At 37.8% G+C, this 17,105-nt stretch overlaps 1 protein-coding gene across 2 annotated transcripts in view; it reads left to right on the plus strand.

The window, feature by feature from the left end:
• GABBR2 (gamma-aminobutyric acid type B receptor subunit 2) overlaps nt 1-17,105 on the plus strand; it is a 479,128-nt gene that overhangs the window by 106,114 nt on the left and 355,909 nt on the right. For both annotated transcript variants that reach the window (XM_032180769.1, XM_032180770.1), the window contains exon 2: nt 6,692-6,829. In XM_032180769.1, the coding sequence (XP_032036660.1) occupies nt 6,692-6,829 (138 nt within the window). The remainder of the gene's footprint in view (nt 1-6,691; nt 6,830-17,105) is intronic.

Consider the following 17,105-nt stretch of genomic DNA (forward strand, 5'->3'; position numbering starts at 1 on the left):
CCAGTGTAAATATTATATACTAGAGGAACTACTAAAGAGAGAAAATATAAGCCATATTAAAGATAATAAAATAAAAAAAAAAAAGATAAACAGGGAAAAAGAGAAACTGCATATACTCCTTGTATAAAGACAGATGGGAAGTTTTTGTTTGTCTTGCTGGATGGACTCAGCTCTCAAATAGTAGTGAACTAAGAAAAAGAAAATAATATTGAGCAAGAAGCCAAACCCTCACAAGTTGTTTAGGTCCCTAGAAAAAAATGGCAACAGAAGAGTTGTCACCATTGCTGTGAAATCAGTAATTTACGAAGAGACAGGCAGTACCAGAGATGGAATACAAGATGTTAAATGGGATGCTAAACACCAGTAGCGTAGTGGTGACACTTCGAAAACTAGTCCCTGTATAGCAGGCAGGATCAGATAAAGAAGTTGCTAGGGAAAGTTGCAAAGTGTGGCTAACAAAAAAGTGTCAAGCTGAGAAGGTTAATTCAGTGGGAAATATTTCATTGAATTAAGTCCTCCTCTGCTGTAACCACTTCTTCTATACCAAAATGAAATCTAACTGCTAGTAGTTAAAGTTAAAAGATGATAGAGAAATCATATATAGAAGAACCTGCAATTTGGGCTGAATTGGCTACAGTTCTGAGGTAGAAAAGTCTGGTGTTGTTGGGGGGTGATATTTTTGTTTCAAATGCAGAAACGAATGGCTATTAGACCACTGAATGGCGATCAGACCAAGAAGTGGTATTGGTATTCTCCATTCTTGACTTCAGCAAGGCTTTTGACACCGTCTCCCACAGCATTCTCCTCAAGAAACTGGCTGCTCTTGGCTTAGACTGGCGCATGCTTCGTTGGGTTAGAAACTGGCTGGATAGCCGGGCCCAAAGAGTCGTGGTGAATGGAGTCAAGTCCAGTTGGAGGCCAGTCACTAGTGGCGTCCCCCAGGGCTCGGTGCTGGGGCCGGTCCTCTTTAATATCTTCATCGGTGATCTGGACGAGGGCATTGAGTGCACCCTCAGTAAGTTTGCAGATGACACCAAGTTAGGTGTGTGTGTCGATCTGCTTGAGGGTAGGAAAGCTCTGCAGGAGGATCTGGATAGGCTGCACCGATGGGCTGAGGTCAACTGCATGAAGTTCAACAAGGCCAAGTGCCGGGTCCTGCACCTGGGGCACAATAACCCCAAGCAGAGCTACAGGCTGGGAGAGGAATGGTTGGAGAGCTGCCAGGCAGAGAAGGACCTGGGAGTGATGGTGGATAGTCGGCTGAATATGAGCCAGCAGTGTGCTCAGGTGGACAAGAAGGCCAACGGCATCCTGGCTTGTATCAGGAACGGCGTGACCAGCAGGGCTAGGGAGGTGATCGTCCCCCTGTACTTGGCTCTGGTGAGGCTGCACCTCGAGTACTGTGTTCAGTTTTGGGCCCCTCGCTACAAGAAGGACATCGAGGTGCTTGAGCGGGTGCAGAGAAGGGCAACAAAGCTGGTGAGGGGTCTGGAGAACAAGTCCTGCGAGGAGCGGCTGAGGGAGCTGGGCTTGTTCAGCCTGGAGAAAAGGAGGCTCAGGGGCGACCTTATCGCACTCTATAGGTACCTCAAGGGAGGCTGTAGCGAAGTGGGGGTTGGTCTGTTCTCCCACGTGCCTGGTGACAGGACGAGGGGGAATGGGCTTAAGTTGAGCCAGGGGAGTTTTAGGTTAGATGTTAGGAAGAACTTCTTTACTGAAAGGGTTGTGAGGCATTGGAACAGGCTGCCCAGGGAAGTGGTGGAGTCACCATCCCTGGAAGTCTTCAAAAGACGTTTAGATGTAGAGCTTAGGGATATGGTTTAGTGGGGACTGCTAGCGTTAGGTCAGAGGTTGGACTCGATGATCTTGAGGTCTCTTCCAACCTAGAAATTCTGTGATTCTGTGATTGTACTGGATAAGATGATCAGCAGAGCATGTAAGGACAGGGCAAGCACTTAATTGTAAGTTCCCAGAATAATATACTAGCCACCAATGATTTGTGATTCAAGAGTTTTCTAAGAAAATCATTGACTCTATAATTGTTTGTTTGTTTGTTTGTTTTTTGAACTCATCCAATTTCTTTTCATGTATTTGTGGACTTAAATATTCATAACACCTGATGGCAAGATGTTCCACTACTACTTACTGTGGCATGAAGAAATTTAGAACAAATAAAAGGAAGCTGTTTTTCCTTTGGTGGTTAATTACATAGTCACAGGATGTTGTTGATATCAAAGTGTTGGTTTCAAGAGCCATTGAACAAATTTATGGAAGGAAAATCCAGCTAGAGTGATTAAATGCAAAAACAGAACTTCTGACTCTGAAAGTTCGTAAGTTGCAAATACCTGAAAACCAAGAGGATACCTTAGGAGAAGTATGCCCTGCCCATAAATCCAGGTACAGAATGTTAATCTGATTTATCTCTGTTATAGCTCAGATCAGTTTCCATATGTTCTTCACTGAATTGTCAGTATTGCTTAATGACCTTAAAATTGAAAGAAAAACAAATGAAAATCATTTTGTTGTTCTCATTCCTTAGCTCCTTCTACACTGATAGTCTAATGTAGAGTTAGTATCTGAGCAAGATTTTGTAAAGTGTAGGAAAACTTCTTTGTACCTCTGTTCTCTCTGTTCAAGTGGGTCTTATCAGGTATTTATGAGCATGTCCTTCTCTCTCTGATGATATTAGCACAGAGTGCTGCTGAAAGCTCTCATGTCGCTTGAAAAAGTTTGATATATCCATATGCAGATGACAGCTGTAGGTTATTCCTTCTCACCATAAGGGATATCTATCCTTCAGTATCTCAACAGATACCAAAACAGTTCCTTGGGTTTCATTTTGCTCAGACAACTAGAGTTGTGCCAGAATGTAGCTAACTGAGAAACAGCTGGGCATAGTTATCCAATAGCTAAAAATCTAAACATAATCATGCATCTGAACAGTGCATCAATTCACAAAAGTTCTTATTGTTACTTGTAAAACTGCAGATTTAACTAGATCCATCACATTACAGGTACCAGCTCTCTTGCTAGTCCTGTAATTACTCAGACCTGTCAATGCCATAGGAGTCAGAAAACTTCATGCATCAATTCCACAGAAATTCTCATTCTCTGCATTGAGGATTAACTCTGTGTCACTCATGTGGCCCTGACGGTTTGAGAGTACACCCAGGCATTCACTAGCCGCCAGACAGCCCTCCTGACAGCCAGCAACCCTCAGAGGTTGGTTCAGCTTCTTCTGATTTCAGTGTTGTGCTCTTCATACAGCCCTGCGCAGCAGAGAGGAAGGATGACCTGCTACTGTTTGGGTAAACTAGAAGGTCTCACTCATGTTTTCAGCTGCTGTGCTGTCCTCTCCAGAGAGGTTTCTTATCCCTGTGCATCTGTTACCCTTCAGGCAGTACTTTCTCCCTGTTTGTTCTGATTCCTTTCTTGATAGATGATGATTGTCTTTATTTGTCAGCCTTTCCTTCAAAGAGGATTCAGAAAGGTCAGCACTTCAATCCCTAAACTCATTCAACTCCTTTCTTATGCGGCAGTTCATCTAGCTATTTTTCATAATTAAAATAAGTAGTCCTGCTTTCTTCAAAATGGACTTTGTGAGGCATCATCTGTGATATTAATAAGTCTTTGTCTCAATGAGAAGTTGAGACAACTCACACATCTCTGCTTGGTGATTTCCTGGTGTGACTTGTGCATGCAATCTCTACCAAGCCATTGTGTTAAATGATGCATTTAATGTAATTATCCATTAAAAGTTTTGTTTGCTGTTTGTACATGGATTATTACTGGCTCCTGACTGAGGCTAAGCACAATAACTGATATGTTTGGGATGAGTAGCTCTCAGCCCCTTCCTCCAAAGAAAATTTTATCATGTACTAAATCACATGTATTTGAAGTTATAGTTATGGTACTAGATTTCTCTGACAAAATGCATTGCAGCCATTCTCAGTATCTCAACATGCAGTCAAGATCAACCACACGGCGTATCTGTCTCTTTTTATGTATGAGTCAAAAGTGAGCTGGCTGCAGTTCAACTCAGCAAAATAGAGATGTTAATGACAGTTTAAGTGAAAGAGCAAAACTATCTAGCAAAAGCCACGTTGGCTCCTTTGAGTAGTATTTTTAATTGTTTAAGTGTTTGACTTTTTATGAGGGATTCTTTCCCCTTCATTGCTGTTAGTCATGCTCCAATTAATAATCAAGTCAGTTTCTTGTCATCTACATGTGACTTACCCTGTAGCCTCTGTTGTTTTTTTTTTTTGTTTGTTTGTTTTTCCTAAGGATTTTAGTTCTTATGCAAGCTTTTGTTGTATTGTAATTAGATTGCTATGTAGCATTGCTCATGGATCTAGTTACCATCACTTGATGAGAACAACTCAAGAACTCATTTGATTATAGGGTGGGCACTTCTGTGTTGCCTGATCTTTTTGTCCTTCAACAACCTCTTCCACAGTTAGGGATATATTAGGGTTTGGCAATAGATGATGATGAGCAGCAATAGGGTCTTCTGGGATCTCTGAAAAAGTGATGTTATAAGAGGGCTTTAGGAACTCACTAAGATGAATTTCCCATACTAAAGGCAGGAAGAAAGCTTTTCTAACTGCTTGTCTCTCTGTCTTAGTAGAGCTATTATCTTTATCTGAATGATTATTTTTTAATGCTTGTGATGGACTGTTCTGTTGCTTGGAGGAAAGAATGTTATATACAGTATATGTTGTGAAAAGTGACATTAAACAAATGTGAAAGTCTGCTTTCTTCCATCTGGTGACTTGACCACTTCCCTGGGCAGCCCATTCCAATGCCTCACAAGCCTCTCAGTAAAGAAGTTCTTCCTAATATCCAACCTAAAACACCCCTGGCGCAACTTTAGCCTGTTCTCCCTTGTCCTGTCACCAGGCACGTGGGAGAATAGACCAACCCCCACCTCACTACAGCCTCCTTTAATAAAGAACGATAAGGTCACCCCTGAGCCTCCTTTTCTCCAGGCTGAACAAACCCAGCTCCCTCAGCCGCTCCTCGTAGGACTTGTTCTCCAGACCCCTCAGTAGTAGAATATTTAGCTGCACTTGGAATAAAAAAATGATCTTTAAGTAGGGGGTGGAGGTGTAAGGATGGAGGACTCTGCCTGATCACAGTCTTGATTCCTACACATTATGAGCTTGCCAACGATCCATCAAACTGACAAGGGAGCCTCTGCCATACTGATTTTTTTTTCCTTTAATAAGAAAGAAAAAGTTGTTCTATATTATGCAATTTTAAACTCTGCAGCAATAACCTGTATCCTTCTGAATAAGTAAGAGGAATAATTCTATTCTGGCAAGTAGCATGTAAATAGAATACTTTTTCTTTTAGCATATTAATTCAGTAAGAAGATTAATATAAGCTTGCAAACTTCTTAGGCAAAATCTTTATTCTTTCAACAGAACGCAAAACAATTACTACTTGGATGCTGATAGTAAGTGAACTGTTTTATTGAATAGTTACAATGAAACATAGGACGTTGGTGTACAAAAAATAGTTCATGTAAAGATTATGAGGAAGAATTTGTAGAGGAGGGAAAAAAGGGCAGAGGATATTGTTTCAAAATGGGAGATAAAGAAGTGTCTGCTACTAGAGAAGTGGTACCTACCATTAGAGCCCATTGGCAGGCTGACTTCCAGTACAGTTTGGAATCAAATTCTGAACTTCAAGTACATGTTTTATTAACACTGCTTCAAGCTCAGGAATTAAGATGGGACTACATAAATTATTATGAATGATCAATACTACTCCAGTCAATGACTGATATTCAAATATTTTGTGATACTGACTCTTACTCTTTATTTCTATTGTCAGTCCTGGTCACAATTTATGGTATAGTTATTTAAAATTGAACAAATTAATGCAATTGGATAATTGCCAAACTAATTATCAGAAAATCCCAGAACAAGTCATGTTGAATGGGTCCTCAGAAAGTCATTTAGTCCAGTCTTCTGCTCAAAGCAGGGCAGGCTATTAGAGCAGACAAATTAATTCCTAGTGTATTCTAGGAATACTCTTAGAATATTCTTTTGATATTTTTTGAAGGCTTTGTGTTGTCCTTCTAAATGACAGACTCTTTAGTATATATGTGTGTACACACATATGTGCGTGTATATGTATATATATATATATATATGTATGTATGTATTTTGCACAGAGTGCTGAGCATGGACTTTAAGAACAAGTTTCTTAGGAGTCTTGTTAGAGATGGAACTTGCTTTACAAAGAGGCACAATGGGTAATGTCAAATTTTCCTTCAACTATGAAAGTTCTGCTGACATCTAGTGTTACATTCCAAATTTTGCCTTGGGAAATGGTAGCTCTGAATGCAGAATAATTTCTCATTTATTTATTTATCTATTTTTATTCTGTGTCAAAAGATAATATCAAAATTCGGATGTCCCAGCTCTGCTTTGGAAGGAAGAAATAAGGGGTTTTAATGAAGTGAGGAGGGGTTTTCCTATTCTTTTACTGCAGCGTGTTAGGGGTCCAAGGCAGAGTGCACAAGTTATTCATGTCTGGGCCATAAGATGTTATATGTTGTTCAATTTATACTGTGCAACCCCTCAAATTTATCCCTACCCAGTTGTTTATTACTTAGTTCATTAAGTTATTTGTGATGGTGAATATTTTCTCTCTCTTTTTTTTTTTTTTTTCTTTTCCCCAGTGTGACAATGCAAAAGGACTCAAAGCCTTCTATGATGCAATAAAATATGGACCTAATCATCTGATGGTTTTTGGTGGCGTATGTGCAACAGTTACTTCTATCATTGCTGAATCTCTAAAGGGATGGAATTTGGTTCAGGTAAGACATGAAATGAATTATATTCAAATGCTGAATATTTTGTACATCTGTCTTTTTTAATTTAGAACCTTAGTGTTTGATGCTTTTTAAGCTTAACATTTTGTGTAATTAGTATACCACCATTCTGAAGGTCAGTGCAGTTGCATGTAAATAAAGACAGCCACTTTCATATAGTACTAGATTCCAAGGCAAGGCATTGTGCTCAAAATATTTGAGTGTGGGACAACAGTTGTTCATCTCAGAAGATCAATTAATTAAAATTAATTTGATGTATCTCAAAAAGCAACCTAAAAGTTCAGTCATGCTAGGTGAGCAAATCTCAGCTCTAAACAAGGTAGAGGAACTTGTCAGTCCTTAAACTATGGTACACTGGGGTCTTTACTCAGTCTCTGCTCAATCATAATGCAATAATTCCTATTGACTTTAAAAGTGTTAGGAGTACATAAATTGTAAGTAGTAACTGTGCAAGAGTTTCAGTATTTGACTCAGAGAGCACATTTATTCCCAGCTGTTCTTTCTGACTTTCTCAAAGGTCAAGTTTGTGGAAAGGTTTCTTCTGCTGAGGAATCAGAATTTATTAATATTAATCTTTAAAATGCGGATGATAGCAGTATGATTTTCTTCATTTCTTCAGTCATCTGCCCAGTAATGATCTTGAGGTTGATAGCTGTTCAGGCAATGCAGGCAGCAAGTTTTGTTTTTCAGCTGTGGAAAAACCTCAGCGTCCTACTCAATATTTGTATTGCCCAAAGATATAATTTGTATCTTGCTTTATTAATATATATATATATATATATATATTGTGTAGCAGAGTGATAAAATAATAATATATAGCAATCACTTGAGGTTTCACTTACAAACAGATCCCTCTTTTCCACCTGGAATACTCACTGAGCAGAGTGCAGAATGAACAAATGAAGCATAATTAAGTTTGTGAAGAAGATGATGATCAGAGTACAAATGGGAAATTCTTAGGAGGATAATTAAAGTAGCTTGTTAACTGTGTTTGCAATGCTTGTCATATCAGACTTTTTTTTTTTTTTTTTTTTTTACGCTTCAGGATTATTTTTTTTCTGATGTGAAAAACATCAGTTCTACTATGGAAACAAAATAATAGAATATCTCTGGGGAGAGCTGGGAAAGGAAGGGAAAGCTTGAAACTATCATTTACCACTCTGTAAAAAATGGCCTAGTACATGGGCTATAATGAAATGTGTGGCTGGAGCCCTGTTATTTTGGAATTTGTCACATGGAACTTCCAGATGATGTAGCTTGTTTTAAGGAATGGGATTTCATTGTGCTAAATCCTTTTAATTTATGCTCAATTTCTGCCTGCTAGAGCCTGAAAATTTTTTTTTTTTTTTTTTTTTTTTTTTAATGCAATTGCTCAGTCAATAAGTAAAGGCAATTAGAAAGCTCCTAGTTGCTTTTAAATGGCTGACTTTGTCAATATATGTGTTAACTTATATAATGATATGAAGCATTGCTACGAGACAGCATCTGTTTCTCTGTATTTAACAACTACAACTGTGACAAAATCCTAAATGTTATTAATGATACCAGTATATCAAGGGATTCTCTGTTGCTTGGGCTCAGTGTCCTGCAGGCACTAGATCAATCCTCACATGGCATAATTCCACTTTGTGGCAGGTTTTTATATATCGATTGAATGATGAAAGAACACAAGCGATAGTGTGGCTGGGGAGTGTGGTGAAGCTTAGTGGATGGTACAGCAAGAATGGAAACAGTTTGTGGAAGTGTCGTGTCACACAGAAACAGCAATATTTGTATCTGCAAATCAGTGTGTATGCATATATATATCAGCATATATCTGCAAAATATGATGTATAAGATAGTGGGAAAACGGAGTATAAATCCTTCCACTCCTCAGAATCCTCTGTCTTGAACATCTTTGATTAAATATGTAACTTGAATAGATGGAATAGACAAAAATCTGTAATTCTCGGTAGTGGAGAGATAATATTCAGCCTGAAAAAATACAGGACTGTCCTCCCTCCCTTAAAGCTTGAAAATTCACCTCAGAGAATCAGAGCAACCTCCCATAAATAGTTATGTAAATTTGTGATCATGCTAAAGTCATTCTGTGTTGCAATCTAGAAGAAGGAAAACAGTGTGTATAGACAAAACCTAAGGTGACATCATACTGCTGAGTAGAGGATTTGCATTTGGATGTCTGACTCCATTGTTTTTCTCTGGTGCAGGCAGTCGTGAACACAGAGCTCTTAACCCTAGCAGGAACATTTGATTTGATCTGATTTACGCAGGTGTCCTGTGACTGTGCAAACTGATGACTGTCTTCCCTGCAAGAGAAATGCAGAATCCTGGGAGTACTGGGGAGAATAGGGAAGAAAAGAAGGACAACGGAACATTTACCTTAGCAAATCAGATACAAGACCGATTGCCTGGAAAACTTTTCTAGAAGTCTTTTAGCCCTGAATTCCAGGTTTCTGTCTAACTGTTTTTCTTCCACTTGGGAGACTTTTTTTTCTCTCTCTCTTTTTTTTTTTTTTTTTTTTTTTTTTTCATTTCTGCCTCTTCCCTATTGTCTCCAGTAAAAAGTCTCCAAAAACAAGAAATCAAATAAAAGGCAAAAAGTACAAATGTGCTGGAAATTATTACATTGCCTTTCTTACTCAAACAATTCTATAATAGTGATGAGAGGAAGGAAAGGGAGATAATTTTCTGCAAGAGAGCTGTGGTCTGTACACTCCTTACTGTGTTCTGTTGATAAAGACGGTGTCTTTACTTCACTGTGTGAAGTACAGTGAATAATATATAATATAAATATATATAATATAATATATATAAGTATATAAAATAAATTGAGTTCACTGGTGCCCCGCAACAGTGTGAAATAAGGGAGACTATCAGAGCTTAACAGTCTTAGTCTGAAGGTGCCTTGTTCTGTCTTGTTTTCATACTGTGTCTAAACAGAAGGTACTTTTCTTCTCCCATCTTGACAAATTTTGATTTACTTATAATCAGCAACAGAATGGGAGATTTTGTTCTCAACCGGCTGTCTTCAGCTGCTGGCTGATTCAATTATCTCTTACTGTAAAAAAAGTAATGATTTTTTAATGGTGCTCTTTGAATCTGTGGAAAAAGCAAGTTGTTTTAGACAGCAAATACTTATTTCATCCTTAATGACTTTCACTGAGATGTGCTAGGTGTCACAATCTGTTTCTGAACACTCATTCTTAGAAGGAGAGGCACATATACCCATTCCTTAGCTTCTCAAACCTGGAAAATTGAGAGCTTCCCTGTGAGCCATTCCTGTGTGCCAGCAGTCATTACTTTGCTGAGTGACAGCCTGAACACAGGCTGGGGACTGCTGCTACGGCTTTGATCTCCCATCTGTGGTGTGCAATCAGTTTGAATCTTTGGCATTTTGCTTATAAAGTGCTAATACTATTCTCTGTATCTGGCAATGGGTCATAAAGGTTTGAAGGTGTAACATGGGGCATTTTCTTTGCTGTCAGGGAAATACTTCAGTATGAAATTCTTCAGCATTCATCTTATCTCCATTCCCTTTCAATGAGTATTTGAGGCCATTAAGCAGTGTAAAGAAGAATCACTGGCAATATCTGCACTACACTGAAAATGACTAGTTATGTATTTTATTTTATACACCAATACATTCCAGATAGTATCCAGGTTGTCCAAAATGGAGGAGATTGTTCATAATTCAGTCTTTCTCTTCTGTTTCAGGCTATCCATCAACTGTTTATCTTTCCATGTGAATTTCTTATGCTGTCAAAACTGTCTGGTTTGTTTAGACTGTTGTTTCACCTATTTTCCATTGTGATCTGTCACTTCTTGTTTCCCAATTGCCATCTTAACATAAGAATTTAAATGGGATGAGGATTTTGACCAAACTGGCCACCTCTCTCAATTTGTTGAACTACTTCTCCATTTTGGAGATTTTTCTTTTTCCTTTGTTGTGATGTTTACATTCTCTTACAGTCTGCTTCATTTATCTTTTCTGTCAACTCTGGAAATAAGCCTCTTCCAGAATCAGTATAAATATTACCCCTTGCTTGAAATATCCACCCTCCACATATTTAATGTAATCTAGTCATAACTGCTGGCTTCTAGACAGGTAACTGCTACAGGTCCAGTGATTAGATCATAATGAGATTCACAACACAGAAACCTTGTTTAGGATTCAGAGTCTCATGTTGGAACATTTTCTGAGAAAACTGTAGGTACTCTAATCATGATGTATTGCTCACTTTGTGGGCTGGACTTCTGGCAGAAAAAAGAAGTCTCCTGTATTAACATGGGGCAGCTTCACATGTTAGAAAGGGAAACTCCTTTAGTTCTCTAACTTGATGTCACGGAGTATTAAAGAGCCTACCCTGAGATTTGTTATATTATCACAGAAGTCCATAGGCATTCAAGATCCAACACCTGAATTGCCAGAAAGACAGCTGATATTAATGAAAATCACTGATGCTCTTAGCTTTTGGTTTCCTTCTGAAACAAGACTGATGTGATTTTATTGTCAGTTCCTCCTGATAATTTCTGACCACTGTCCAACTGAAACCATATTTTAACAAAGAACTTCCCAAAGATTATTAGCCTCTACACATTTCTGCATAAAGAAACTGCTGGGGAGAGGGATCCAAATGAAGGAAAGGCTGTGACATGAGCATGGAGGTAACTGGGAGCCTGCCATTACATTTGTTGCTTCTTGTCCAGCTGCTGATTATGAGAATGTGACTGATTGCACTGAGAATTTTAAAAGCAGTGGAAAAAAGCAGAGAAAATGTGGACAAGTGGTAAAGAACAGAGGATTATGAAGCAGGATTTAAGGTGTTTTTGTGTGTAGAATTGTAGGACACTATACGAAAACAGACTTTATTTGTTGGCTCTGTTACTCATTAAGGTACATGTTAATACAGCCTATAGCTAGTGTTTTTTAACACCTCCATAACACAAATCATCTCAGAGGTTTCTATGCTGCCCACTGAATCATATTTCTTCTTGTTAATGTCAGGATTTTCTAAATCCTCGTGCTTGTTACTTGGAGCTCTGGCATGGGCACATAAACATTTTGAAAAAAAAAAAAAAATCACGTTCCTTGTCACGTTTGTTTCAGCACAGTGAGTTTGTGCTACTTTTGCTTCACTGCACAATTTCTATGTATCATTAGTCTGAGCAATGAAAAGGGCATTTAAACTAGTCTTTGGCTAAGAAGATTAGCTACTTCTATCTATGAGATGCAGGCGGTCCCATTTGAACAGGCCAGTCTCCCATTGGAATATGACCCAGCACACCACAAAACTAGAGTCTTTGGCTTCTCAGCCCTCAGTTCACTATTATCATCATTTTTTTGTTTTCTTTGCTTTCCTATTTTATCTCCTGGGATTGGAGGGATTTTGTAGACTTTCTTTGCTGGTGTTGTAATTTTAACAGGCAAAGTGTGCTAGGGAAAACACTTCTTGAGGACTTATGTAAGGTGCAAACCAGATGACATTCTGGTCCTGCTTTCGGGAGTTAGTTGTGCACATAAGGAAGTTTTACTTTCTTCATCATAGAAATGCCTGGGAGCTCCTGAACAGGAAGAAAACACAGCAGGACTGACCTTCAGGTAGAATTTCATGTGAAGATTCTCCTCATTTGAGAGAGGCTCTGTTGAATTTGGAGGGAGAGAGACCTTTTAGTTCTACAAATCCTCCCCTTGATACAAGTTGCCAGCAGGAGCTTTGCTGTTATTGACGCAGCCCTCCTGAAGCTGTGTGGTTGCTGCTGGGGAAGAAAATGCATGGGGAGTTAGATCAGCAGTATCATGCCTCCTAATTAGGCTGTGTCTCTGTGGGTAGCACAGATGTGTACATGTGCAAGGTAGGATGGATTATGGCTTGGGAAGTTAGTTGTATATTCATCCTCAAACTTAGAGAAATTAATGTTGCTATACACCTGCGAGGACAAGCCCAGAGCAGAAGAATTAACTTAGTAGTGAAAGTTCTTTCTTTCCGATGTTGATTCCTGGTGCATTATTTCAGTTGTACCTCAGTGGAAACATTAGTCACTGTTAATCACAGAAATTTGTTTCATGAAGTTTAAATTGAAAATTTCAGAAAATTTCCAGACTGAGGTATGGTAAAAAGTGCATATCTTCTATAGCAGATGCCCTGCAAGATGTAGCAGGACCTTCCCTCCACTTCTTTCTGTCTTCTGTTTAAATGTATGAGACTGATTTACAGTGAGATGACTTGGCTTAATCTGGCTTTCTCTCAGTTTGAAATTGGCTTCTGTCCAGTATTCACTTAATTTAAATATGATTAGCTGTTCTTTTTGATCTCATTTGTCTTGTATTTCTACTGTTGGAGAGAACAGTAAATGACAGTGTACACTGTTTTTGCATTTGATCTAAAGTCAGCAAGTTCAGTTTGTTACATAAAATGTGAATGAAAGTATTTAAATGAAGTTCTAGAGTTAGGTCAAAGCTACCAAACTGATAATATCAGTTTGGTAATAATATCAAAGCTATCATACTGAACCTGTATTTTTATTCTAACTCTGACCTGCATGTTCTGAAGCAAAAAATATCTTTTTTATTAGTTTTGTTCTTCTTGTCTGTTTTTCCATATTCATTCATTCACATTTGTTCAGTGTTGGATCAATAATGCAGATTAAATAGGTGATCGTCTACAAAGTAAACAAAAATTTAAAAACTTGTTATGAAGCATACTGTTGAATAAATACCTCTTTTTTTTAAAAAAAAAAAATTCTTATTTCACTGAAATCCTGTTAGAAGATAGAAATACAGGATTTAAATTTTGAGCTAGTCACATATTACCTTTTCATTCAGTATAGAAAATTTGCCTATTTTCCTATTTCCGAGTCTGGATGAAAAAGGTGTCAGCAAAATGCATTTGCTGAGAATTTTGTTTCTGGAAAAACAAAAACAATTTTGTTTTTATATGAAGGTGTTTATTGATTTGTTCACATTCAGCTTATATGGTGAAGCCTGAATCATGTGTAAGTTCTAAATAATGTAAAATGTGTATGATCCATTCTACACAGATCTCATATTACTATTTTATTTATTTTATTTATTTGTCCTCTGTTAAATTTTTAATTTAAATGGGACTAAATTGAAAAAATTAGAAAAAGAATGTCTGTCTTAAATACTGCTTTAACAAAATTTTCAGGACAACTCTACTGTTATTCACATGTTTCACAGCAAATGCTTAAAAAAATCTGTGGTACAATAAAGTTGAGAAAATTTTGGAGATTCAGAAATGAGAGGTGATAATACTTGCCTTTTTTCCAAGATTCCCTGCTTAAGGGCAGTAGATTCTGAAGTCATTGACAAACAGTTACTAGACATCAGCTGGAATGCCTAACCCTTTGACAACTTGTGCTTAGAATTGCCGCAGCAGCAAAATACTTGTTATGTGTTTCTCCACAGATCTGGAAATGCTTCATCTGCATTGCAGGTTGGCCACAAAATCACTTCTGCCAGCTGCTAGCAGCAGAGGAATATTTACCTCTCCCAGTTCAAACACTTTCAGAGTTCTTTTCTATTATGTTCTTTATAATAGAGCTAATTAGAAAATTTCTGAAAAATCAGAGGAAGCAGCACGAGACCAAAGCAGGCTGGTCTGGAAGTGCCTGGGTCTCTGGCTCAGGGCTGCTCTCATGGGAGAGCCTCTCTGGTCCCAGGATGCCCATTGATGGTACTGGAAAAGCAGGGGTATTATTTTGCTATGAAGTATCCCCTGCATTTGGGAAAACACATTTAATTCTGAATACATCAGATACTCCCTCTCCTCCAGATATTCTTTCCTTCAGTCTACATCGTCTCTTGAAGAAAAAGAAAGGGGTGGGACAAAAAAAAAACACACAAAAAAGCCATAACATATGAACATTGATGTTTTTTCCAAACATAAAATCTTGTTTTATTGCTAGCTCAATTAATTGGTAAAGTGTTTACAGCACCCAGTTTTGCATATTATCAGAGTATGGATTTTTTTACCTGTTTAACTTTTATCAGATTCTTGTGTCTTATTGCTTATCTTTGTTTTGTTTTTATTTCTTTCTATTTGGTAGTTTCTGTAAAAGACATTGGAGTCTTTTCTTGTGTGGTTTCCACAGCCCCTCAACTAGTGTGGACCTTCCAAATAGAATCTTGCTCAGTTACCAAAACGTTTCAGTATTGCCCTTTGCAGTCATTGCTGCAAGAGGTATTCTATCACGTCCCCCTAGGGTGGTTTATTACCGCTTCCTGCTGCTTTTTCTGGAGGTGCTTCTGAGGAGATGCTTGGCTTTGATTGTATCTCTTCTTTCTCTCCTGCTCCCTGCCCTGATATGATAGACAGACCTAAGGTTTTCTTTGTTGGAAAATCAGCTTGTGTTTTGGCATCTTTGCTATGCTAGATGAGGCAGACTGTGATATATGCTGATTTATTTTCCAGGTCTGAGATATTTTTTTCACTGTGCTTTTTCTAGTACTTTATATCTGTCTAGTACCTGTTTTCTGTATGGCTCAAGACACTGGACAGTAGTGCTACTAAATTTCCATCTAACCCATAGATGGTCAGTGTGTCTCCTCTTGAGTGTTTGTGGGAAAAGGACACATGATTTGTGGGGATATACCTGTGTGACACTAAAATCCCATTAACGATAATCTTGGATTCTGTTCTCAGTTCTGCTCAATTCTGTCAACACTGTTGCATTGATGCTTTAATCATATAGCTTTATTTTTTATTTTTTATTTTTTATTTTTTATTTTTTATTTTTTTTTTACATTGTGACCCATAGATGTGGCTTAAAGTCTCCCATTGTTGAGTGGGAGCAACATTATAGTTTCTCAGCAATTGCACTATTACATTTTGAGATCACCTTTGCATTTTTCTCTGTATCTGACTTTACAAAAATCTTTTTTTTTATTTTGGTCTCTTATTTGAAAGCTAGCTTAGGGAAATCAGATGCTAATTGGTTGCCCATCTGTATATGATTCTTCTGCTTTGTAGTTTATAATGATCGAAAACTACCTTTCTTCCTAAAAATACAATATTTTTGTCACTTTTTAGTTGTGTCTTGGCCATCAATGTTAATTTACTCAAAAGTATTAAGATTGTACTATTGTATTTTTGTAATTATTGCAACATTTAAAATCCAAAAATCTAGTTTCCATCTTTGTTAACCACTGATCCCCCAAATATGGCCCATACCTAGAATTTTTGTAAAGCCAGAGTTGGTAATTTTGGTACGAGGTGTGCTGGAGTAACCGCTTTATTTTGTTTCTGAAAGGTAGCTTGGGTATGTTCTATAAGACTAGCTTGTTGACTTGTTTCTTAGTAGCTACCTTGGAAAACCCTGGGACTGCTTTCTGTCCAGTTCCTTTCACCAACTAACTCAAGGCAAAACTGGTATGAAAAAATGTATTGCTTTATGCCATTACTCCCACAATCTAATTTTGAAATTGAAATAAAATATTTCTGGCCTTTAAAAACAGAAAAAGCTTAATTATGTTCCATTGAAGAAGTAATAAATTGTTCATATGTTTATAGAAAAGTAAGATCTGAAGTACAAATCCTCTTATAATAGAGGCTGTTCAAAGGGCTTGATTCTCTAGTGCACTGTAGTGCTCTTGGTATATGATTCATCTGCGTTATGACCAGTATGGTATTTGTCTTAATTCTTGGTATCCTCAGTGCTCCATACCTCTAGAGTGATTCCTGGGGTACCATTCTAGAGCAGTACTTCTTGCTGCATGCTTTCCCCTGGCTCAGCTAAGTTTTAACCCATCTTGAGAAAAAAAAATGGATAAACAAGGCATACTTGTGTTTTATTTGAAGTTAAAGTGATTTGGAAACACATTTATTTCCTTTAGCCTTAGTTATCACAGATATCAAAACCAGAATTTCAGTCAGGGAAAATAGTTATGATCATTGCAGCTTAAAAGCCCTAAAGCTTTGTTGGAAAAGCACTAACACATGCATACAAAATTGCTGCTGAAATAATCCATAGTTGGAGTAAGAAGGTTTGGTCCTAACATTACACTGAGAACAGGAACACATTACACAACTCTTCAGCTCAGACTTGTTCTGAGACATTTTCTTTGCCTTCTTATCACATTCGAGACTCATAACTGTAGAAAGCTTAAGTAACTGAGTCTAAACTTTTCCTTGAAGAATAATTCCAGAATAGTACCTTTCTTAACTGTCTTTGAGAAGCTCTTCCTGGCTCTCTGTGTTGTAATTTCTAACTGGAGTTACAAATCCAGATTTCATTTGATTTC

Source organism: Aythya fuligula, chromosome 2 (genome assembly GCF_009819795.1).
Source record: "Aythya fuligula isolate bAytFul2 chromosome 2, bAytFul2.pri, whole genome shotgun sequence".
In the NCBI taxonomy this organism is placed as follows: domain Eukaryota; kingdom Metazoa; phylum Chordata; class Aves; order Anseriformes; family Anatidae; genus Aythya; species Aythya fuligula.